Source organism: Dipodomys spectabilis, unplaced genomic scaffold, assembly GCF_019054845.1.
Source record: "Dipodomys spectabilis isolate Male_0828 unplaced genomic scaffold, ASM1905484v1 ptg000095l, whole genome shotgun sequence".
NCBI lineage: Eukaryota > Metazoa > Chordata > Mammalia > Rodentia > Heteromyidae > Dipodomys > Dipodomys spectabilis.
In genome coordinates this window covers 26429114-26455442 of record NW_024870772.1, presented here as the reverse complement: position 1 = coordinate 26455442, position 26329 = coordinate 26429114, and the positions used below count along the sequence as shown (strand labels likewise).

The window sequence follows — 26329 nt, the reverse complement described above, 5'->3', positions numbered from 1 at the left end:
CTTTTTTCTTTTTTTTTTTGGGTCCGGTCGTGGGGCCTGAACTCAGGGCCTGAGCGCTGTCCCTCAGCTCTTCAGCTCAAGGCTAGCGCTCTACCACTTGAGCCACAGCGCCACTTCCGGCTTTTTTCTTTTTGCTTATGTGGTGCTGAGGAATCGAACCCAGAGCCTTATGCCTGCAAAGCAAGCGCTCTACCACTGAGCCAGCTTCCCAGCCCTTGCATACTTTTTTCTGTAGAGGCAAAACAGTAAATGTGTTCTGTGTCATTACTACACAGCTTTACTCTTTTTGTTATTGTTTCCTGTGTCAGTCCTAGAGCTTGAACTAGGGCCTGGGTGCTGTTCCTAAGGGGTTTTTTTTTGTTTGTTTGCTTGCTTGCTTACTGCTAGCACTCTATCCCTTGAGCTTCATATACTTCTAGCTTTTTTATATAGGTTTTTTAGGCTGCACTTAAGCAAAGCCATCAGCAGCCTAAGGGTGCTGAGATATAAGTAAGAAAGTGCCTAAGAATGGAGTCTGAGCTTCAGTAAGGATGAAAATAACAAGGGTGCTATACCATATCCACAGTACTGTGGCATCTACTGTCGGTATCCACAGCACCTTAGCAGCAACTGTCTATGCAACATACATGGCGGTTTTTTGTTGTTGTTGTTTTGTTGTCTTCTATATCTTTCAAGGTCAGATAGGCATTCTTCCCTTTTACAACTGGTACCAGTAAATATGTATCACATCATTAATTAACTCTATTCAGGAACAGAGTCTTATCTTTCATTTCTCTCTCATTCTGTAGCCCAATGGCTATCAAATACTTTTAAGTTCCTAATCAAGAATAATCTCTTGGACGCTTCCACTTCTTTCTGTCCTACTTTCCCCACTTATTCCACTATACCAGAAATGCAGCTGTCTTTCACAGGGCTCTGTTTTCTTGTCTTGTCTTCCTCAGTCAAGACCAAGTCTCAAGGCCACTATGAAAAGAACAATTAGCTATGATTTTAAGCCAAATTTCCTCCTTACCAATTTACTGTGCATTCACTTGCAAGTAAAGCATTCTATTATGAATACTAAATAAGAATCAGTTGAGGGCTGGGAAGGTGGCTCAGTGGTAGAGCGCTTGCCTTTCATGCATTAGGCCCTGGGTTCGATTCCTCAGCACCACATAAGCAGGGGAAAAAAAAGCCAGAAGTGGCCCTGTGGCTCAAGTGGTAGAGCGCTAGCCTTGAGCTGAAGAGCTGAGGGACAGCGCCCAGGCCCAGAGTTCAGACCCTACGACTGGACCCAAAAAAAAAAAGAATCAGTTGAATGTCATCTCAGGATAATAGTACAAGAAAATTCAATTAAAAGACAAAAAATATCAGTAAATGGTCTTATTGATTCATCAGTCTACATTTAAAATGTTTAAAAATTTAGATAAAATTCTCCTTTGATGTAGAGAGAAACATGGCATTGAAAAATCTATACATTCAATACATCAAGAGAATGTTGTATGTAAGATATTCTTACCTGTGTTTGGGAAAAATAGAAAACAAAGCAAATAATTTTTTAACGTTGGCAGCTTTTCCCCTGTTGACCTGGAATGTACCTCTTTTTGCTTCATGGATTTCCATTTAAGCTGTGATATGACAGATAGAGATCTTTTAACATGCAGAAAAGTGAATAAGGGATCTGCAATATATTAAAACTTGTGAAGATTCTAATATTTTCCACATGATTTACATTATAAGTAAATCAAGTGTAACATTTCTGGATTTTTGTTCAAAGAAAATAAAAATTATTCTGATGTCCTTTTAATTTGTACCTTTCCCTAAAAGCTATTGGTGAACAATTCAATCAAAGTGCCATATTTTTCTTATAAGGAAAGAATGTTGAGTCATATAGGTATATGTTATCCAAAAGATTACAGAGATTTTTTTTCAGATAGACCCTAAGCTTTTGATGCAAAGCTATTGATTGCATTTGCTAGTTTTAGTGTCAAAAAAAATGAAGAACTACTAATTATGACTAATATTCTAAGAACATGGTATCCCCTAAAATTTAAAACTTTCTGATTGTTGATTATGTTTCTATATTGTAAAGATTGCTTTCTGTGGAACTTTTATTTTCTATGACTGTATCAAAGTTCATCAAAATGTAGGTTACCTGGTAAATCTGCACAAACAAACTGAATACAGGACGTCTCAAATTGAAGCAGGTACTGGAGTTTATCAACTTCTCTGTATCCTTCTCCCACAATCCCTTGGGAAACCCTACCTTCATTGTGCCCACCATATTAAGAGGCTAATAGTGAAATGAGTAATAATATTAAATTTGAATATCACTACCTGCTACTATGTTTTATGTTTTAATATTCAGATTTATGGAAAATTTACAAACAGAGGTTCAAGAAATGGAATTCCTGCAGTTTTCTAAAGGTTTGAGTTTCATGAGAAAGGAAGACTTTGCAGAGTGGCTCCTTTTTTTCACTAACACTGAAAACAAAGATATTTATTGGAAAAATGTAAGAGAGAAGTTGTCAGCAGGAGAGGTAGGTATGCCCTTTCCTTATGCATATGATAAAAATGAAATAAATTAGATATTTTATATAACTAAGTTAATTTCTAAATTAACCAAGATTATACCATTCTTTATTGAAATATGAAATCAAAGAATTTTTTCCACACAGTTTTCCTGTGGGTGAATTCCTTCCAAAGTCAAAATCAATATAGCAACTGTAAATTTGCAATTCTACTAAAGTCAAGAATAAGACAAGAGCCAGGCACCGGTGGCTTATGCCTATAATCCTAGCTACACAGGAGGCTGAGATATGAGGAACAAGGTTCAAAGCCCAGGCAGGAAAGTCTATGATATTCTTATCTCCAAAAACCACTCAGAGAACTAGAAGTGGCACTGTGGTTCAAATGGTAGAGTGTTTACCTTTAGCTGAAGAGCTGAGGGACAGCACCCAGATCCAAGAGTTCAAGCCCTACAACCAACAAAAGAAAAAAAAAAAAAAAAGAGCTGGGCGCCAGTGGCTCACACCTGTAATCCTAGCTACTTAGGAGGCTGAGATCTGAGGATCATGGTTCAAAGCCAGCCCAGGCAGAAAAGTCTGTGAGACTCTGATCTCCAAAAAACCACTAGAAAACCAGAAATGACGCTGTGGCTCAAGAGGTAGAGTGCTTGCCTTGAGCTAAAGAGCGCAGGGATAGCACCCAGGCCCAGAGTTCAAGCCCCACAACTGACAAAAAAAAAAAAAAAAAGTAAGAAAAAAAAAAGAATAAGACAAGAATTCAATAACCTCAAACCTCAATCCTTCCAATTGCAACTTCTGAATAACTAGAATTACAGGTGTGAACCACTGTGCCTATTTCTTACTTTATAGTATATATGGTTCTAAATATATTTAGAGTAGAACTTTTTTAAAGATATTTCAAATACAAAAGAAAATATATATAATAGAAAAGACCATTTAAAATCACAATAGAAATATATAACAACTAGAAATAAATATAACAGGCCAGATGTGATCATGTATGCCTGTAATCTCCACTGCTAGAGAGGTAGAAGTAAGAAGATTGCAATCTGAAGTCAGTTTACTAAAGTGTAAGACCCTATGATAAAAACACTTCAAGTGCCTGCTGCCAGTGGCTCACACCTATAATCCTAGCTACTCAGGAGGCTGAGATCTGAGGATCACAGTTCGAAGCCAGCCCAAGCAAGAAACTCTGTGAGACTCTTACCTCTAATAAGCCACCAGAAAAGTGGCAGAAGTGGCACTATGGCTCAAGTGGTAGAGTACTCACCTTGAGCTGAATGAATAGCTGAGAGACAGCGCCCAGGCCCAGAGTTCAAGCCCCACGACTGACCAAAAAAAAAAAAAGAAAAAAAAAAAACCTATAAGTAGCCAGACGCCAGTAGCTCACACTTGTACTCCTAGCTACTTAACAGGCTGAAATCTGAGAATCACGGTTTAAAGCCAGCCCAGGCAGGAAAGGCCAAGAGACTCATCTCTACTAAAATATCCAAAGAAAGCCAATACAAGAGCTGTGGCTCAAGTAGAAAGAATGCTAGCCTTGAGCAAAATAAGCTCAGGGACAATGCATAGGCCTTGAGTTCAAGCCTCAGGACCAGCACCAAAAAAACCCACTACAAGCAAAAGGACTTTGGAAATGATGAAGTCCCCATACTGTCAATAATTAACAACAACAACAAAATTAGGGATAGCTAGGCACTGGTCATTCATGCTGTAATTTAGCTACATAGGATGCTAAGATCTGAGAATCCACTTTCAAAGCCAGCCCAGATAGGAAAGTCCAGTTAACCACCAAAAAGAGAGAAGTTTAGGTTTGGCTCAAGTGGTAAAGTACCAACCTTGAGAACAAAAGCTCAAGGACACCCAAGCTGCCTACATTCAAGCCCCAGGACAGACACCAGGGGAAGAATAAATAAGTAAGTAAATAAATAAACAAATAAGAAAATTTGAATATACATATTTATATATGAAGACATTTTCATAACCTTGATAGATATAAAGGAAAATGCATTCCTATTTCAAGAGACTCTCTCTGTTATTGAGTAGGAATCTCAGTATTGAAAACAAAACTGTTCTTCTTTTAATTAGTCTATAAATGTAATGATTATATTAGTCAGAACAGCCCATACTTTTTCTAGTTACAAACTTAACCATAAAATTCTTATGGCTAACATCAATGAGTTCTTGTTCAGCCATGCTACATTTCAGTTTTAGGCTGGAAAAAGCACTGTCATAGTTACTTAGGAATCCAAGTCTCTCCAAGGCTCTGCTGTCTTGGAGCCCCATCATCTGGTAGAGACACCATCCTCAAAGACTGTGTCAAGAAAAGAAAGGAAGGAATCACATTCTAGGAATTAAATGTCTTGGCCTAAAACATCACCTGACACTTGGCTATTGGCCAGACTAATCATATAACACCACCTAAATGCACAGAGGTGAAGAAGAGTGGTCTTTCCCCTGTGTAGGAGACAGAAAAATTCTGATATGAGTGAACTCTAATGGGTCTCAATAAAAATGCCATTAAAGGGAAACTAGACAGGCCATACAAGTTAAAATTAAAAGAATGTCAAGATATGAAAGTTATCAAGCCTAGGAAACTAAAAGAGTTTCAGATATGAATTTGACAGATCAATTGAACAAGAATACAAAGTACAGAAATCAACTCATATGCACATGAACATTTTCTATATGTAAGATAGTATTTCAGATTAATTCATAAAAATTATTAATAAATGAAAATTTCACTGGTCAACTGATGGACAAAGTAAGATAACTCTACCTAATTGCTCTAAAACAATCCAGATGGTTCAAAACTTAAATCTTAGAGAAAATGAACCTGAGTATGTATAGGAAAAACTTGGGGGGAAAATATCTTAAAGAGGAACAGATATAGATACAGATCTTCAAAAGCAAAACTCAGAAGCTTTCAAGTAAAAATTGTTGAAATGAGTACCTAAAAATTAAAAATTGTATCACCTCCTCTCATCTTCACTTAAAGATATAATCAAAGACACAAGAAAAAATAGGGTGTGGGATCTTGGCATCACCCATTTAATACCATTCTCCTTAATTTGTAATTGAATTTTTAAAACTTAATGAATAACAAGAACTTTAAGGGGTCTGAGCTATTAAAAACCAACATGTTAGCCAGGCACTGATGGCTCACACCTAGCTACTCAGGAGGCTGAGATCTGAGGATTGCAGTTCAAAGCCAGCCCTGGCAGGGAAGTCCATGAGACTCTTATCTCCAATACACTACTCAAATAAAGCTGGAGGTGACACTGTAGTTCAAGTGGTAGAGTACTAGCTTTAGCAAAAAGAAGCTCAGGGACAGTCCCCAGGCCCAGAGTTCAAGCCTCAGGACCAGCAAAAAAAAAAAAAAAGTCATTGTGTTAACAACTGTAAAGTTACATATTTTTAAGTTGCTCTGTACAATTTTATGACTCCTTACAAGATTAGAGGCAAAAAAACAACAACCTTAAAGCTGTATTATTTGCATAAGTATCATATTTGTTTCAGCTCTTTTCTTACCAAGTCCTCTGAGGGTGATGCTGAGAAGCCAGATGATCTCTAGGATCATTTTGAAGTCAAATGAATACTCATTTGAATACTCATTGCTCCACTTAGTAAACCCTTGGGAAGCTACTTACATAAGATTTAGGCCATGACCGCACACACACAGTAAATGACAGAACTAAAGATTAAGCATAGTCCATCTCACTCCAAAACCCACTACTTTTTCAATGCTGTGTGCACTGATCTAACCAAGTACAAATATACCCAACAGTATTTGTCTCCTGCGCTGCCATAGCAGAGCACACATTGAGTAGCTTCACAATAGAAATGTATTTCTTCACCATGCTGGAAGTGGGAAGTCTGAGGTCAAGGGGCTACCTTTCCAGTTACAGGGCACTTCCTCACTGTGCCCTTATATAGCCATACACACAAAGAAAGAGAAAGGAAGTGAGCTCTGATGTCTCTTTCCCTGTAATAGCAGTCCTACAGGATTGGCACCTCACCCCTATAACCTGCTTCTACCTTCATTTCCTTAGGGCATCAAAATATGAATTGAGGGCAGGGACAAAATTCATTCTGTAACCCAGGACCATGCCAAGGCTTACAGTATGCCTCTCTAAGAGCTCCCATTCACAGTGTCCACTATACACCACCATACACAGTGGCCATACACATCTCTCCTGGTTCCTCCTAAGTTCTAAAACCTATTTTTCTATTATTACTCTGTGTGTCAAACTTTTTAGTAGATTTGCTTAGATCTAAGTTCATAAGCTTTATGATAGAAGACTCATCATTAAATTCATTTGATTTTTTTAATGTATTCATAAAATTGTAATAACCTTTTATTTTCATTAGAGCATTAGTTTGGATGAGTTCAAGTCATTTTGCCATTTTACAACTCACTTGGAAGATTTCGCTATCGCCATGCAAATGTTTAGCTTAGCTCATCGTCCTGTTAGAATGGGTAAGTAAAATCATTGATGTTATCTATAAGCATTTTCAGTCTATTCTTGAAGTAGTTGATACCAACCAAGGAGTCAGCCATCTGTAAAATAATTTGACTTTTATTCAATGTGATTATCACTTAGTTAACATTTACTTTAGGGCTGGGAAGGTGGCTCAGTGGTAGAGCACTTGCCTTGCATGCATGAGGCTCTGGGTTCGATTCCCCAGCACCACATAAGCAAAAAGAAAAAAAGCTGGAAGTGGCGCTGTGGCTCAAGTGGTAGAGTGCTAGCCTTGAGCTGAAGAGCTGAGGGACAGCGCCCAGGCCCAGAGTTCAAGCCCCATGACTGGAACCAAAAAAAAAGCTTTGATTCAATTAAAAGTTACGGTCTTGACATTTCTCAACCAAATTTATGATTGAAATGCATTTACAATGAGTAGTGTTTAGTGTCTCATTTCCCAAATAAGAAGAAATTTTATTTTCACAATGAAATGTAGATCAAGTCTAGCCTGGCTGATGGCCTGTTTATGTTCTGATTTTTAGCGGAGTTTAAGAGAGCTGTGAAGGTAGCAACAGGACAAGAGCTCTCCAACAACATTTTGGACACCGTTTTCAAGATCTTTGACTTGGATGGTGATGAATGCCTGAGTCATGGAGAGTTTCTTGGGGTGTTAAAAAACAGGATGCATCGAGGTTTATGGGTAACCAATTTTGAATTAAAAAAAATTATTACCCAACTCACACCTGTAATCCTAGCTATTCAGGAGGTTGAGATCTAAGGATTGTAGTTCAAAGCCAGCCTAAGCAAGAAAGTCCATGAGACTCTTACCTCCAATTAACCACCAAAATGCCATCAGTGGAGCTGTGGCTCAAGTGGTAAAATGTTATCTTTGAACAAAAAAGTTAAGAGACAGTGAGTACACAGGCCCTGTGTTCAAACCTCAGGACTGGCCAAAAAAAAAAGTTGTTAGCCTGATGTTCATCCTAAAAATTTAGGGCAAATATGTAAGCTTAAATAGAAGTTTAATTATTTATAGAAATTATGAGGCAATGACATAAAATGAGATTGTAACATTTTTCTGCACTTTTTTTTTAATCTGGAGCCAGGTGCCAAAGGCTTGTCCCTATAATCCTTGCTACGCAAGACACTGAGATCTGAACATTACAGTTTGAAGCAAGCTCAGGCAAGAATGTCTGTGAGGACTCTTATATCTAATAACTTACCAAAAAGCCAGAAATGGAGCTGTGGCACAAGTGGTAGAGTGCTAGCCTTAAGTAAAAGCAGCTCAGGTTACAGCACCCAGGGCCTGAGTTCAAGTCCAGAACTGCTTCCCCCACCAAAGAAAAACAAAATTGTTCCTGGATCTAATAAAAACTGCTGCTAAGAAATTATAGCCTAATATTTGGCTTAGAGCTCTGTAGTTAGACATACCTGAATTCAAATCCTGTATGCAAAGCCACTTCATTTTCCTCATTTCTGGATTATGATTGAACTAAGAGAATCTGCCAGGCATAATTATGAGAAATGAGATACCATTATCTGAGACACAGCAATGTTAGTTATATCATTATTCACTATCTATGGGAAGAAATCAACCCTAGAATTCTGTTGAGACTAGAAATCTACAAGTGGATTCCACTACTACTAGAAGTACTCTCATGAAAGAAACATAATAATTGGTAGGTATGGGCTGGGAAGGTGGCTCAGTGGTAGAGTGCTTGCCTTGCACGCCTGAGGCCCTGGGTCCAATTCCTCAGCACCATGTAAGCAGAAAAGCTGAAAGTAGTGCTGTGGCCCAAGTGGTAGAGCGCTAGCCTTGAGCTGAAGAGCTGAGAGACAGCGCCCAGGCCCAGAGTTCAGGCCCCATGACCAACAAAATAAATAATAATAATTGGTAGGTAGGAAGGAAAAGCAGGATATTAGAGAATGTGATGTTCTTGGTCATGAAGGCGAATCTGTTCATTTACAACTTAGAAAAGCGAGTTCAAGCTTCCTTCCACACACATAATTTACAGAAACTATATAAGGTTTTTAATAGCAAACCTGTTTGAAACTATAATCTACTCCCAAGTATTTTTTGGGGTGAGGGAGTATATAAAGGAAAAAAATAACTAAGTAAACATGAAATCGTTTAAAATGGAAGAGAATGATGTAATTTTTACTTTTTTAATCAATTCTTAGCATTCATTAGTTGTACAAAGGGGGTTTTGGTGTAACACTTTCGCAATGTGTCCAAATCAGCCCTGCCTTCCCTGTCACTCTCCTTCAGCCTATCCCTCCTTCTTAAGCAGCAACACTCTTCATTTTTCTATCTTTATATGTGCAGACAGAGTACACTGACCGTCTTCATCTTCCTTCACCTGCTTCATTATCCCTCCCACCTTCTGCTGGTGCTCACCTCTCCCAGCAGAACCTGTTTTACTTTCCTGTCACTTTTTTAGTTGTGTGTTAATTACACCATGGAGTCCTGCTGTGGTATTTCAGATATGCATATATTATATTTTGATCATAATAACCCTCTATTGCTTTCTCTTCCCTATTAATTTTTACTTTTGATTAACAGGTGCCACAACAACAGAGTGTACAAGAATACTGGAAATGTGTGAAGAAGGAAAGCATTAAAGGAGTAAAAGAAGTCTGGAAACAAGCTGGAAGAGGCCTTTTTTAAAGAGATAATGTAGCAGTTATGTTATTCCACATGACAGGAATTGGGGATTGGTTTTTCATAGTACAAGCAGCTTTTCTTAAATCTTCATTGACTCCCTTTATAATGTAAAGATGCCTTCTGATTTAATACTCTGTTGATAAATTTCCATTAAATGACAATAAAAGGAAAAGAGCATATTCATTTACAAAATAGATTGGATCCTGTCAGATCTATATTGGAAGTAATGTTTTGTGCTTTGGTAAGATGGAAAGCATAGTTACTCTCTGACTTCTTAGGTAAGATCAGATGTGCTTTCTGAAAGGTTGAATAAATGCTTGTGAGAAAAAGCAATGGATGTACAATTCTAGATATTATGTGGGTCTGATAGAGTAAATGAAGTTTCAGATTTACTAAAAGTTGTTACCATCTTTATCATCTCAGAAATTTCTCATGTTTTATTTCAGTTAATAGCTTAGCTATGTCTTTGTTGTCTTTAATGTATGTCTCTACATCTTATCTGGAAGCAGAATAAAGTAATTACACAGATTCAGAAAAACTCAGGGCTTTTTATTTTTAAATGTAAATGTTTCTTTGTTTTGTTTTGCGGGTCTCACTGATCTGTATTCTTTTGTTTTTGGTTTTTTTTTGGTCATGCGGCTTGAACTCTGGGCCTGGACACTGTCCCTCAGCTCTTCAGCTCAAGGCGAGCGCTCTACCACTTGAGCTACAGCACCACTTCAGGTTTCCTGGTGGTTTATTGGAGATAGGAGTCTCACAGTATTCCTGCCCAGGCTGGCTTTGAACCGTGATCCTCAGATCTCAGCCTCCTGAGTAGCTAGGATTACAGGCGTAAGCCACCAGCACCCAGCCTGATCTGTATTCTTAAAAACTAGTATGAGATGTCACTCAGAGGCAGAGTGTTTGCCTGGCTTGCAGGAAGGCCTTGGGCTCCATGCCCAGCACTGAAAAACACTAGCAATTGTTGGGAAAATTTTTGTCATAAGATCAGGGTACCATGAGATATACTGAGTTATTTCAATAAATGTTTGAAATGGCCTTAGATATGGAAATCAGTACAAGGCTTCCCAAAAACTAAATAGACATACCTTATAATTCTACTATATCACTCTTGGGTACATATTCAAAGGAGAGTAAATCAATATACAAGAAAGATACTGGAAGTAGCACTGTGGCTCAAATGGTAGAGCACTAGCCTTGAGCTGAAGAGCTAAGGGACAGCACCCAGGCCCAGAGTTCAAGCTCCATGACCAACAACAACAAAAAAAAATGCATACTTGGGGCTAGGAAGGTTGCTCAGTGGTAGAGTGCTTGCCTTGCATGCATGAGGCCCTGCGTTTGGTTCCTCAGCACCACATAAGCAAAAAGAAAAAAGCCGGAAGTGGCGCTGTGGCTCAAGTGGTAGAGTGCTAGCCTTGAGCTGAAGAGCTGAGGGACAGCGCCCAGGCCCAGAGTTCAGGTCCACTACCGGACCCAAAAACAAACAAAAAAAAAGAATCTTAATGTTTGGATGGTTATGTTGTTATTTCTCTGTTTATCTTTTAAAAGGTGGAGAGCATGATCTCCTGAGCTGTGACTTCATCCATCTTCACTATTGTCCAGGGATCTCATCATGCGTCTGGCTTTCATTGTCTCCCATGAACTCTAGGCACATTTGCTTCTATTTCTCTCTCTCTCTCTCTCTCTCTGTGTGTGTGTGTGTGTGTGTGTGTGTGTGTGTGTGTGTGTGTGTGTGTGTGTTGTGTAATGGACCTTAAACAGAATTTTGCAATCTCAGGGTTTTTGTTGATTTTTTTTTTTTTTTTTTTGGCCATGGGGCTTAAACTTAGAGCCTGGGCTCTGTTCCTGAGCTCTTTTGCTCAAGGCTAGTACTCTACTTCTTTGACACAGCTCCACTTCTGATTTTCTGGTGGTTAGTTTGAGATCAGGGTCTCATGGACTTTCCTGCATTGGCTGGCTTTGAACAGTGATCCTCAGATCTCAGCCTCCTGAGTACCTAGGATTACAGGCATGAGCAACCAGCTCCTGGCTGGCTTGAGATTTTTTTGTTAGTTTGGTTTTGTTTTTTTTTTTTTTTTGCTCATGGGTGGTTGGTGCTCTACCAGGATTGTGCTCTGCCAATTGAGCCTCACCCTCACTTCCAGCTTTTTGCTGGTGAATTAGAGATAAGAATTTCTCAGGGCTGGGAATATGGCTTAGTGATGCATGAAGCCCTGGTTTCGATTCCTCAGTACCACATAAACAGAAAAAGGCAGAAGTGGCACTGTAGTTCAAGTGGCAGAGCACTAGCCTTGAGCTGAAGAGCTGAGGGACAGTGCCCAAGCCCAGAGTTCAGGCCCATAACTGACAAAAATAATAATAAAGGGTTAGAGATACAGATCAGTAACAGAGTACTTGTCTAGCATGCTCAAAACAAATTCAAATCATAATGGAGAAAGTAATGTCAGCAGATAGCAGACAATGGAGCTTCAAGAATCTTCTACTAAAATAGCTGTGAAACTGGCAAGAACTATTCAACTGTTTTGAAACTGAAGTCTAGCAGAACACCTTTGGCATCTGTGTTGACGCTTGATGAAGAGGCTGATACATTTTGTGCATTTTGGCAGCAGGCAGGCCACTTTCCAGTGCAGCCTCCTGAAGCCATGGAGAGCAAGGAAATTGTCACCTTGAGTCAGTCGAGGTTGGTTGCTTCAGGAAGCCCATCAATCGCTGCTTTTGATCTGTAGAAGAACCAGCACATAGAACAGTCATCTTTAATTATTATTTATATAATTTTAATTTATTTGTACAAAGGAGGTTCAACTGAGAAGAACTACCAGTACCTGGCCAAGTACACTGTATCTTGATCAAAGTCATACAAGGGGACAATCTTCCAATCCATCTCCACAGGCTGAAGCAGCTTCTCAACCACAGGTGATTTAGGAAGACAGGAAGAAAGAAGGAAGAAAGAAAAGAATTTAAAGCCAGTTCCTGGTGGCTCACACTTGTAATCAGAAGGCTGAATAATAGTTCAAAGACAGCTCATGCAGACATATCAGAGGTTTATATCCAATTAGCTAGCAAAAAGCCAGAAGTGGTGTGTGGTTCAAATGGTAAAGCACTAGGCTTGAGCAAAAAAGCTAAGCAAGAGTAAGAGGCCTTGAGTTCAAGACTCAATACTGGCACAAAAAATCTGGGCTGGAGGCATGACTCAATGGCAGAGCACTAACCAAGCAAGCTCAAGGACTTGAGTTCAAATTCCAGTAGCATCCCTCCCCCCCCCAAAAAAAAAACAATGACCTTATTGGCTAGGCAATATGTATCTGTTCAAGTAGTTAAGCCTGGGAGAATAATGGGTTTAGACCAGCCTGGCAAAAATGTTCACAAGACTCTATGTTAACCAATAAAAAGCTGAGCGTAGTGGCACGTGCCTGTTATCCCAGTGATACGCCCAGGCTAAATGTAAGACCCTACTCAAAAAATAGCTGCATCTGGGCACTGGTGGCTCATGTCTGTAATCTAGCTACCTAGGAGGTTGACATCTGAGGATCTCAGTTCAAAGACAGCCCTGTCAGGAAAGGCTGTGAGACTCTTTATCTCCCATTCAACCATCTAAAAACCAGAAGTGGAGCTGTGGCTCAAAGTGATAAAGTGCTAGCTTTGAGCACAAAAGCTCAAAGACAGCACTCATGCAGAGTTCAAGCCCTATGACCAGAAAAAAAAAAAAAAAAGCTAAAGCAGAGACAAGATGTGACTCAATTACTGGAACATCTACCTCACAAATACAAAGCCCTGGGTTCAAGCCCTAAAATCACTAAAAAATGGAGCCACTAATACTACCTCAATGTCATAGGATAAACATGACAAAAATGATAAGATATGCAAGGGGGATAAAAAGGATCCTACAATCTGATTAGAAATATCAGAATTCAATACAAAAGTTCCACAAGATGGCACCCTTGCTATTCCAAAAACTTTTATCTTTCTTGGGCCCTGAGCATGAGCTTAAATAAAAAGCACAAAAGAAATACAGAATATTTCAAAAGCAACTAGAAAGGAAATACTGTGGGAGACTTTGAATTGGCATACTTTAGCTAAATAGTTACCAAAAATGGATTCATGAATTATGCTGTAATTGTACAGTGGAATTCTAGACAGCTGTTAAGTGGTGACTGAAGAAACTAGCTGATTTTGCTGACTACTAAACTATTCTCTTTCTCCTCCCTTCCTGGCATGCTTGGCCTTGGCATGGCTGGGCAGCCACCCTAGAAAGGCCCCATTCTTTTTTGCCTGTTGGCAGCATGCTGAGCTCTGCCTCTAGGGGGCAGTAGATGGAAACTGAAAGCCTGGAGTTAGAATGTGCCTGTGTCCTATCAATGTGACTTGTGTCCAATCTCAGCTTTCGCCCTGCAGCCCTTGGTACCAGTCTCTGGCTTTTATTTATTAATTTATTTTGGCACTCTCAGAACTAACCTCTTTGTTCCCCCTACTCCTCCCATCCTTCATTCCATCCCCTAAGACACCCACACCAGCCTCTTTTAAGCTTCTAGATTCAAAAACCTCTAACCCTTTCCCTCTGTTCCAGTGACAGCTGCTTCAAGCAAGGACTTACTCTGTCACTCCATTGTTTCTTGTTTCTTACGTATCCTAACACCTGTTTAATTTCTTCAATTATGTTTTCTCTGTTGTAATCATCTAAACTCTGATATAATAATCCTGTGTAGGGAAATACAGACAAAAGCTGGAGGAACAGATGCAAAATACATATGTATATAAAGTTGTACATATATGAATATACAGATGAGAATGTAGGTGGAGGGAGGTGCTTGTGGGTGTATACCAGTCCTGGGGGAACTCAGGGCCTAACCACCATATGTAAGCTTTTTTTTTTTTTTTTTTTTCTGAAGGCTAGCACTCTACCACTTGAGCCACATCTCTACTTCCAGCTTTTGTATGGTTAATTGAAGATAAGATTCTCACAGTCTTTCCTGCCTAGGCTGGCTTCCAAATGTGATCCTCAGATCTTAGCCTCCTGAGTATCTGGGATTACAGGCATGAGCCACCAGCACCTGACAGGCATATTTCTTATATATACTATAATTGCCCCATCTATCTATCTACCATATATCTATCTAGAGATATCTATATCTTTGTAAATAGATCTACATCTATATAGAGATCCATTGATAGATCATAGATTTCTCTAGATAGTTCATATTAGATATATTGCACATAAAAAGGTATCAAATCATCACAACAACTGCTATGAGAAAGATACTGTTGTGGGGCTGGGAAGGTGGCTCAGTGGTAGAGCACTTGCCTTGCATGCATGAGGCCCTGGGTTCGATTCCTCAGCACCACATAAGCAAAAAGGAAAAAAATCGGAAGTGGCGCTGTGGCTCAAGTGGTAGAGCATTAGCCTTGAGCTGAAGAGCTGAGAGACAGCGCCCAGGCCCAGAGTTCAGGCCCACGACCAGATTAAAAAAAAAAAAAAAAAAGATCCGGGCGCTGGTGGCTCACGCCTGTAATCCTAGCTACTCAGGAGGCTGAGATCTGAGGATCGCGGTTCAAAGCCAGCCCGGGCAGGAAAGACCTTGAGACTCCTATCTCCAATAAACCACCAGAAAAACTGGAAGTGGCACTGTAGCTCAAGTGGTAGAGCCCTCGCCTTGAGCTGAAGAGCTGAGGGACAGCGCCCAGGCCCAGAGTTCAAGCCCCACGACCGACAAAAAAAAAAAGATACTGTTGTCCCTGTTATATAAGGAGGAACATTGTCTCAGGGAGACTCAAACATAGCTAAGAGGAGATTAGGCTTCAATTTGTACCCAAATATCCCTAACTCCATAATCTGTGTTTCTTCCATCATATTCTTAAGATTATTTACATATTTGCTCCTCCTGCCCCCCAGGGTTCATGTGATGGAAGCCTGGTCCCCATTGTGGTTGCACTGAGAGATGGTGCAGCTTCACAGAGCTATAATAAGAGTTGGCTGGATCACTGGGAAAAGAATTAAGGTAGTTCCCCTAATAGTTGTTATAAAAGAGTGAACCTGAGCCAGGACCTAGTGGCTCACACCTGTAATCTTAGCTACTCAGGAGGCTGAGATGCAAGGATCGTGGTTTGAAGCCAGCCTGCACAGGAAAGTCTGTGAAACTATTATCTCCAATTAACTACTCAAAAGCCAAAGTAGAGCTCTGGCTCAAAATGGTAGGCAACTAGCCTTGACCAAAAGAGCTTAAGGACAGCACCCAGGCCCTGAGTTCAAGCCCCATGACCTACAAAAAAAAAAAAAAAAGTGGACCTGATCTCTGAAATGCGCCTCAGCTTTCTGTCTGGTGATCACTGCATCTCAACATGTAGATCCAAGATGCTCAACCAGAATGCCACCTGCTGTTTCACATGAAGTGCGGAGGGCCCTCATCGTTAACTTGCAGCATCCTAAACTGTGAGGTAAACTTTTCTAACTTGTTCCTGTGTGTGTGCACGCGTGCACTTTTTCTTATTATATTTAAGTAGTTGTATGAAGGGGTTTCAATTCAATATGTCAGTTTGTGAATACAATGCATTCTGGCCAGTGTCACTCATCATTCTCCCTACCCATATGCATATTGCCTATTATTACTGTATTTGCCCATCTTTCCTTTCTCCTTTTGTCTGCCCTCCCTCCCCTCTTCCAACCACATATTTCAGCTTCCTGCTATTCATTTTGTTAAACTATGTTTGTTGTTTGAAGGATCACTGGAATCCTCCCCTGCATATAACATACTTTAGTTAATCCACGGCATATGTTTATGATCCTGTCAGTGTTCTCATATTGTATTTATAATTTAGATCTAACTCCCACATATAAGAGGAAACGTGCCTTTTGCCTCTCTGAGTCTGACTTGTTTGTTTGTTTTTGGGTCCGGTTGTGGGGCCTGAACTCTGGGCCTGGGCACTGTCCCTCAGCTCTTCAGCTCAAGGCTAGCACTCTACCACTTGAGCCACAGTGCCACTTCGGGCTTTTTTTCTTTTTGCTTATGTGGTGCTGAGGAATCGAACCCAGGGCCTCATTCATTCAAGGCAAGCGCTCTACCACTGAGCCACCTTCCCAGCCCTGACTTGTTTCTTTTAACATAATTTTTCTCGGTCCATCCATTTCTTTGCAAATGGTAGTATGTTATTCTTCCAGATGGATGAGTAAAATTCGTGTGTGTGTGTGTGTGTGTGTGTGTGTGTGTGTGTCACATTCTTCATTCACCCATTGTAGGGCATCTGGGCTGTTTCCATAACTTGACTATGGCGAATAGTGCAGCAATGAACATGGATGTGCAAGTATCTTTATTGTATCCTGACTTGTAAACCTTTTGGCTAAATGTCCCAAGAGTGTGGCTCATATCACCAGATCATAGGTTAGTTCTAGGCCTAGTTTTTTGAGGACTCTCCAAACTGCTTTCCATTGTGGTTGCATTAGCGTTCCTTTCTCCCTACTTCCTTGCTAGCATTTGTTGTTGTATTTTTTTCTTTTTCTTTTTTTCCTTTTTTTGTCATGGGGCTTGAACTCAGGGACTAGGCACCTTCCCTGAGAGTTTTCACTCAAGGCTAGTGTTCTCCCACTTTGAGCCATGGCACTACTTCTGGTTTTCTGGTGGTTAACTGGAGATAAGAGTCTCACAGACTTTCCTACCTAGACTGGCTTCAAACTGCCATCCTCAAATCTCAGCCTCCCAAGTAACTAAGATTACAGGTGTGAACCACCATGCCATTTGTTTGTATTCTTGATGATGGCCAATCTTACTGGGGTAAGATGGACTCTATTTTGTTTTTATTTGCATTTCCTAATAAATCTCTTCTATTCACAAATGTCCTAACTTCACATATCTCATCATAGCTCTGAAAAAAGATTAATACAGACCTCTAAATCAATTATGCTTAACCTTAATTCAAGGCTAGAGATATAGCTCAGTGGTAGAACATGTGCTAGGTATGCACAAAGACCAAAACTACAAAGATAAAACTACTTTTTGTTTTTCCTTTGTCAGTCATGGGGCTTGAACTCTGGGCCTGGGTGCTGTCCCTCCACTCTTTTTTTTTTTTTTTTTTTTTTTTTTTTTTTTAATTTAATTTTATTTTATTTGTGAACATACTGTACAGAGGAGTTACAGTTACATGGGCAGGATAATGTGTACATTTCTTACCAAGCATTGCAGCCTCCTCCTTTGTTTATCCTTTGTCCCTCCACTCTTTAGCTTAAGGCAAGTGTTCTACCACTTGAGACACAGCACCACTTCTGGTTGTTAATTGGAGATAAGAGTCTTATGTACTTTCCTACCCAGGCTGGCTTTGAACTGAGATCCTCAGACCTCAGCCTCCTGAGTAGCTAGGATTACAGGAGTGAGCCACTGGTGCCCGGTAAGATAAAACTACTTTTTACAGCATAGTTCAAGCTCTAGTCACAAATATTGTAAATTTTATTTATAATAATGTAAATAAAATAGTATACTTTTTTTCCTTCTTTGCCTGTATTATGGCTTGAACTCAGGGCCTGGTCATTATTCCTTAGCTTTTTTGCTTAAAACTGATGCTCTACCACCTGAAACACCATCTACTTCCAGCTTTTTGGTGGTTAATTGAAGATAAATCTCATGGACTTTTCTGCCCAGCTGACTTTGAATCTTCATATCACAAACTCCTGGGTAGTTAGGATTACAGGTGTGAGCCACCAGTGCTAGCTCATAATACACTTCTAATAACACTAGAAAATATAAGCATCAGCTGCAAGACTTCAATTATTGAAGTTATGAGATTGAGGAAATTAGAGAGGAAGCATGTCCGTCCCTAATTCCAAGTTACTTATCACTTGATTGCTGTTATATGACACCTTTTGTGACAATGTATGGAGAAAACAGACCTGGACCTTTCTTCAGAATGCTTAAAGACTACAGAATGTGCCTTTCTTTAATTAAATCATACATAGCAGTTCTTAACTACATCATACAGGATTTAGCATAGACAGGATTTGGGATTACAAGGGCAGTTCCAGTGACTCCATCCTCCAGACCCACTCAATAGCCTGTTTCTTCCCAGTTCAGTGCCTAGCATAGTGTATCAACTCTACTTTACTATGAATTTGTCAGTTCTTAAATCCAAAGTGATTTTACAGAAACATCAGAGCACCAGAGACAGTGATAGCACAGTTCCATGTTTCCTAAAAGCCTTTCCTCTCTGATTTAACTCCTTGTTTCCCACATAGCCTTCCATTGATAGCACCTGAGCCCACAGACACCTTGTAGCCTAAACACAGTGAAAAATGTATGCCCAGACCATGGCCAGGAAGACTTTCAGAGTGGAGAAACAATCTAACTGGACCCAAAATTCATGAAACAGTCAAAAATGTACTTAATCACTGTGCCATGCCAGCTAACTCTGAACCCCTCATTTTGGCTGCATTTCTTTCTTCAGTTAGGAAACAGAGCCTTAGGATTAAATCACAAATCACACAAAGGAAAAGTGAGTCGAGTATCAGTAGCTCACGCCTGTAATCCTAACTACTCAGGCAGCTGAGATCTAAAGATCCTGGTTTGAAGCCAGCTTAAGAGGGAAAGTCTGTGAGACTTTTATCTCCAATTAACCACCAGAAAACTGGATATGGTGCTATGGCTCAAAGTAGTAGAGTGCTAGCCTTGAGTGCAAAAGCTCAGGACAGCACCCTGATTTCAAGTCCTAGGACCAAGAAAGAGGAAAGAGAAGGGGGGGAGAGAAAGAGAAAGGAGAGGAGAGAGAAGAGGAGAGGAGAGGACAGGAGAGGGGAGGGGAGGGGAGGGGAGGGGTGGGGAGGGGAGGGGAAAAGAGGAGGGACGGAGGGAAAGAGGAAGAGAGGAAGGGAAGGAAAGAAGGAAAAGAAAGGAAGGAAAGGAAAAAGAAAGAAAAAAATGCCAGACACTTGGTGGCTCACACCTGTATTCCTAGCTACTCATGAGGCTGAGATCTGAGGCTCACAATCTGAAACCAGCCCAGGCTCGTGTGTGTGTGTGTGTGTGTGTGTGTGTGTGTGTGTGTGTGTGTGTGTGTGTGTGTGTGTGTGTGTGTGTGTGTGTGTGTGTGTAACCCACATTTCGCATATATCCAAAACAGATTAAATCAAGCTAGTGCATGTGTTGGTCACCTCAAACTAATTTGGGGGAGAAGAAGGTAAAAACATTTTCAATTATTCTAGGTAATTTCATATGTAAAATAGTCATGAACTGTATTTACTTTGCTTGTGACAGGTCACCAAAACAAATTTCTCATGTTTAACTCAAGCTTTGTAGCTTTGACCAACGTCTCTTTACCCTCACCTCCCACTTTTGTAGCTGTAATTCTACTCTCTGCTTCCGTGAGTTTGGTTGTTTAGATTTCACATTTATGTGAGAACATGTAGTCTTTGTCTTCCTGTTTTCCTGTAGAAAACTAAAAAGACTGTGCTAGAAGCTAGTGACTCACACTTGTAATCCTAGATACTCAGGTGGCTGAGATCTAGGAATCAAGGTTTAAAACGAGCCTGGCAGGATAGTCCATGAGACTCTTATCTCAAGTTAATAACTAAAAAGCCAAAAGTAATACTGTGCTCAAGTGGTAGAGGCCAACTTTGAGTGAAAAGCTAAAGGACAACAACCAGGCCCTGAGTTCAAGGCCCAAAACCAAAACCAAAATAAAATAAAATGTCACACCTACAACTGGAACAGGGTTACAAAATTCTTTAATCTATGGAAACATGAGGCGTGAAACTGTAGTCACTTTGGTCATCCTTACCCACCACTGTCCTTTCTACAGACTCCCTAAGGCATGAAGATATTAACAGCCAGATGTGGCGATGTGCTATAATTACAGTATTCAGGAGGCTGAGCATTGAACTGAATTTGGAGGTAGCCTGCATTACCTCACTGTCTCAACAAACATTACAAAGAAGATAAAAGAGAAATCAGAGCAAACACCTTTTTCTGCTTACCTGTTTCTGCCTCCCTCCTTCCTACCCTAATGCTGGGGATGGAATGAAGGACTTCTTTTATGCTAGCAACTCTGATTACAATTCTTTCCTGAATGTATTAAATATATTCAGGAATAGTCATCAATCAATATCTGGGTAATTTTACAGAATAGTTTGCCATAACCATCACCACCTCTTCCTCCTCCTCCTCCTCCTCTTCCTCCTTCCGATCTCTCTCTCTCTCTCTCTCTCTCTCTCTCTCTCTCTCTCTCTCTCTCTCTCTCTCTCTCTCTCTCTCTCACACACACACCATCAACCTATTCCTGAGCTAGGTATATAGCCAAAGCAATTGTTGTGTGTGCTTTGCATGTGTAAGGCCCTGGGTTCAATGCCCAGCACTAAAAACAAATTATTTATAATAAAACAATATAAATATCTCAAAAATAAACCCAAAATAGGCTTATACCTATAATCCTACACAGGAAAATGAGATCTGAGGATCTCAGAGCCAGTACCTGCCCTCCCCGCTCTCCCCTCCCCCCATCCCCCCAACCCATCCCACCCCGCAAAAAAAAGATTCCTGGTACCATTTAGTTCCGTCTGGTAACCATTCTTACACTGGTTCAGATAGTCTTTGTTTTCATACTGTGTGCCATTATTTGCCTTTTCAGGTTGACTATATCTTTCACTAAGTCAATTTCAGAACTGGTGTGTGTGTGTGTGTGTGTGTGTGTGTGTGTGTGTGTTCTGGGGCTTGAACTCAAAGCCTTGTACTTCTGCTCAGCTTTTCCACTCACAGCTGGCACTCTACCTCTTGCGCCTCCTGTTCTGGATTTTTGCTGGATACCTGGGACAAGAGTCTTACAGAGCAAGCACTGCTGGCTCACACCTGTAATCCTAGCTGCTTAGGAAGCTGAGGTCTGAGGACCACGGTTGGAAGCCAGCACAGGCAGGAAAATCTTAGAGATTCTAATCTACATTCAACCGCCAGAAAACCAGAAGTAGAAGTGTGGTTCAAGCGGCTCAAGCACTAGCATTGAGCTGAAAAAGCTAAGGGACAGTGTTCAGGCCCTGAGTTTAAGCCCCACTACTGGTTTAAAAAGAAAAGAGTCTCATGGACTTATCTACATGGGCTGACTTGGACTGACTTGGAACCTCGGTCCTCAGAGTTCAGCTTACTGAGTAGCTAGGATTATAGGTGTGCCCAACTTCTGATTTTTTTTTTTTTTTTTAGTGAGTTGTAGGGCTTGAACTCTGGGCCTGAACGCTGTCCCTCAGCTCTTCAGCTCAAGGTGAACTCTCTACCACTTGAGCTACAGTGCCACTTCCAGTTCTCTGGTGGTTTATTGGAGATAAGAGTCGGGAGGGGGGGGCAGGAGATGGCTCAGTGGTAGAGCTTGCCTTGAATGCCTGAGGCCCTGGGTTCGATTCCTCAGCACCACATAAGCAAAATGAAAAAAGCCGGAAGTGGCACTGTGGCTCAAGTGGTAGAGAGCTAGCCTTGAGCTCAAGAGCTGAGGGACAGTGCCCAGGCCCAGAGTTCAGGCCCCACAACCGGACCCCCCCACCCAAAAAAAAGAGTCTCATGGGGACTTTCCTGCCACGGCTGGCTTAGAACTGTGATCCTCAGGTCTCAGCCTCCTGAGTAGCAAGGATTACAGGTGTGAGCCACCAGTGCTGGCTTGGAATTCTGAAAGAATATTTTTATTGCAGGTCACATGGGAAAGAAAAGATTTTTCACTTGTTGGAAATTTCACCACTGAGGCAATGCCTATGATGAAAGATAAGTTAGCAAAAGAAAAGCAAACAGATATGTTTAATATTAAGTCTTTTGGAATGTGGAACCTTTGAAATAAGGACCCAAAGAAAGTGGGAAACAGCTGGAAGCTAGTGTCTCACACTTAAAATCCTAGCTACTCAGGAGGGTGATTTCTGAGGATCACTGTTCAAAGCCAGCCTGGGCAAGAGAGTCTGTGACACTCGTGTCTCCAATTAATCACCAGAAAACCAGAAGTGGAGCTGTGGCTCAAGTGGTAGAATGCCAGACTTGAGCTGAAGAGCTCAGGGACAGAGCTCAGGCCCCAAATTCAAGCCCCACAACCGACAAAAAAAAAAAAGAAAGATAAAAGAAACAGGGTAACTTGAACTAAGCAGTTTCACAGATAGTAATGAAGAAGTGTGATTGGAACAAAGAATTTAGCAAGGCTTGTTCAGATCCTTCTTGGTGTCCCTCTGTCTTTCAGGCTAAGGATATTTCTCCTCTGGGTACAGGAAGGAGACTTCTTGACTGGAAGAATCTTCTAATCTACTTAAGATAAAAAATACATTTTTACTTTCTGTGGTGTGGGGATGGAATCAAAGACCTCACATAGGCTAGACAAATGCTCTACTGAGCCACAGCTACAACCCCTGAATTCAAGTTGTGACTCACTTTTTTGTATGCTGGTACTGGAGGTAGAACTTAGGCCCTTGGGCTGGGAAGGTGGCTCAGTGGTAGAGTGCTTGCCTTGCATGCATGAGGTCCTGGGTTCGATTCCTCAGCACCACATAAGCAAAAAAAGCAAAAAAAAAAAAAAAAAAAAAAGAACTTAGGGCCTGGACACTGTCCTTTAACTTTTTGAATCAAGTCTGGTGCTCTACCACTTAGGCTACATACAGCTCTACTTCTGGCTTTTTGATGATTAATTGGAAAAGAATCTCATGGACTTTTCTGCCAAGGGCTAGGTTGTTGTTGGTTTTTTTTCCTTTCTTCATGCTTTTTTTTTGTTGTTGTTGTTGTTGTGGGGCTTGAACTCTGGGCCTGAGCACTGTCCCTCAGCTCTTCAGCTCAAGGCTAGTGCTCTACCACTTGAACTACAGTGCCACTTCCAGTTTTCTGGTGGTTTATTGGAGATAAGAGTTTCACAGACTTTCTTACCCAGGCTGGCTTTGAACTGCAATCCTCAGATCTCAGGTTCCTGAGTAGCTAGAATTATAGGCATGGGACACTGGCGCCTGGCAAAGAAAACTTTTTTGGGGGGAAGAGTTCTTGTTTTTATTTTTTAAATTTAAAAAATTTTTTTTCTTTTGTCGGTCATGGGGCTTGAACTCTGGGCCTGGTCGCTATCCTTCAGCTCTTTAGCTCAAGGCAAGTACTCTACCACTTGAGCCACAGCTCCACTTCCTAATTCTTTTATTTATTGCCAGTCCTAGGGCTTGAACTCAGGCCTGGGCACTTGTCCCTGGGCTTCTTTTGCTCAAGGCTAGCACTCTATCACTTGAGCCATAGCAGTATCACTTTTGGCTTTTTCTGTTTATGTGGTACTGAGGAATCAAACCCAGAGTTTCATGCACACTAGGCAAGTACTCTACCATTAAGCCACATTCCAAGCCCCAAGGGCTAGTTTTGAACTGTGATTTTCAGATCCCAGCTACTGATAAGCTAAGATTACAGGTGCCCGAACTTCTAGCTTCCAGCTTGTGATTGTTTTTTATTTGCATCTTTTCATCTGTGTGTGTGTATGTGTTGTGCATGAGTCATGGGGCTTGAACTCAGGGCCTGGGCTCTGTCCCTGAGCTTTTCTGCTCAAGGCTAGCACTCTTACCACTTTGAGTCACAGCTCCACTTCCTGCATCTTTTTTAAATTCTATTTTTGGCATGTTTTGGAATTGTAGCTTTAAATTTATGGGTTTCTTTTTCTTCATTCTTAATATCTGCATATATAATGTATATGTATTATATATAATATATATTACTTCTAATGGCTTCAAAGCTGCCTTTACTTGTCCTTATTTCTACTCAGACCTTGGTTCAGACACAGAATTTATTATTGAAAAACCAGAAATTGATCAATCACTGGCCAGTTGGCAACTGGATTCAGTCCTAAATTACAGGCCTGCTATCCTTCAGTCTCTATTAACTTTTTTTTAACCCAATGATATAGCAATTGCTCAGCATGTGTAAGATTCTGGGTTCTATCCCAGAACTTAAAGAATTTTCCTTCCCCCCCCCCCCCCCCCCACTGCTATTCTTTGGAGCAGAGCAGCTGCACTCAAAATAATCTGAAGTTCTAAAGCTTTTAGTGTGTGTGTATGCCCACACTGGGGCCTAAACTTAGGGATTTGGCGCTGTCCCTAGCACTCTACCACTTGGATCCACTGCCCCACTTACAGCGTTTTGCTGGCCAATTGGAGTCTCAAAAGATTTTCCTGCCTGAGCTGGTTTTGAACCATGATCTTCAAATCTCAGCCACAGCTGAATAGCTAGATTTTACAGATATGAGTCACCAGTGCTCAGCTTAAAGCAACTTTCTTATCAGCTTTTTCACTGCCAGCAGACTAGTTTAGGCCACTGTCAACTAATACTGCGAGTATTGCTATAGCCTCCCAATCCATTCTGGTCCTCCAGACTGCAGACTTTCTCCTCTCTAAATCATTCTTCTCACTATGACTAGAGTGATTGTCATTATGACCCTGGCTAAAGTCTTTAAATGATTCTCTGTTGTCACAATCAGTAGCAGAGATCGAAGGGTCCCACACATCCATCCCAGGGGACCACACTGAGGCAGCCAGGCACAGGAGAAAGATTATTATAAGGTTTATTGGAGGAGCCATATTTCCCCGAAAAGGGAGCACATGGCCTCCACCACCAACCAGGTAGCAGGAGGGGTCTGTGGGTCGGAAGTGATGGGAACCCAGGTGGATCTGGGCGGAGAGAGGGAGGGGCCAGCTGTATGGCACGAACTCCAGGGATGGGAGGGGCTCAGGTCTGGGTGGAGCTGAGGACCAAAGGTGGGCATAATGCTTACAGGGATAGGATAAAATTACTCACCAACATGGAGAACGAAAAGATTATTAGCATACTGGATCCTTTGCTTATAGGCCAAAGAACATTAACATGTCTGTAAGCACTAAAGATAGAAACATTCCAAAAAGAATGAACATGTTCCTCCCCTCTCTTCCCCTCCCCACAATGTGGCTACACTGGAATGGCTTTGGGATAAGAAGGAAATAGATTTGAAATATTTTCTAGAACTCAGGTAAGAGTCAATACCTTCTTAGAACATGTGGCAATCATTTAGAAATCAGAAACAAATGTGATCTAGTTGATGACTAAATGTTGGGAAGAACTGGGTAACTACAAAAACCTTCCAATATTTGTTCAACAACTACTAACGATTTCCTACTGTGTGGTGCTAAGGGGGGGAAACCATGTGTAAGGAATACCTTCTACCTTGTCAAGGTAATTCATTTCCACTAGAATTTAAACTGGGTTACCTGCTCAAGTGTGTCCCCCGCCCCCACCCCCCGTACCCTCTCGGAAAAAGAAAATAAGATAGGCTATCAGGCCTATCTTCCATCTTTATCAAGGAGAGAGAGTTTTCACCTGGCGGATCTCCCTAGCCAATGAGCCATTCTCTTTCCCTACCGCACCCCTGCCCCGCCCCGAGGGCGGTCCCGAGAAAGGACACGCCCCTTGCCCCGCCTCCTCGGGCTTTGAAGCCCCGCCCCCTGCGGCGCGGGGGCTGCGGACCCGGGCCCGTGCGGGAGGAAGAGGAGGCGGGATGTGGGGTGGGGGCGGCCCGGGGCCGCGCGCCCCAAGGGGCGGAGTCAAGAAGACTCATCGCTCAATCGCGAAGGCGCAGCGCCACAAGCCGAAGACACAGCGCCCAATCGCGAAGGTGCATCGTCCAATCGCGAAGGTGCATCGTCCAATCGCGAAGGCACGGCGCCCAATCGCGAAGGCACGGCGCCCAATCGCGAAGGCGGACAGCCCCGTCCGTCGGAGTAG

General features: G+C 41.4%; 1 protein-coding gene across 2 annotated transcripts in view; it reads left to right on the top strand.

Annotated features, from left to right (window-relative positions):
- The window catches only part of Micu2 (mitochondrial calcium uptake 2), a 98598-nt gene extending 88435 nt beyond the window's left edge, over window positions 1–10163 (top strand). Inside the window, exons 9-12 of one of the 2 annotated variants that reach the window (XM_042685631.1) lie at window positions 2348–2519; window positions 6879–6987; window positions 7513–7670; window positions 9534–10163. In XM_042685631.1, coding sequence (XP_042541565.1) covers window positions 2348–2519; window positions 6879–6987; window positions 7513–7670; window positions 9534–9638 — 544 coding nt within the window. In that variant the 3' untranslated portion in view covers window positions 9639–10163. The remainder of the gene's footprint in view (window positions 1–2347; window positions 2520–6878; window positions 6988–7512; window positions 7671–9533) is intronic. The other variant, XM_042685632.1, reaches the window with a different exon arrangement.
- The last annotated feature ends 16166 nt before the right edge of the window (window positions 10164–26329 follow it).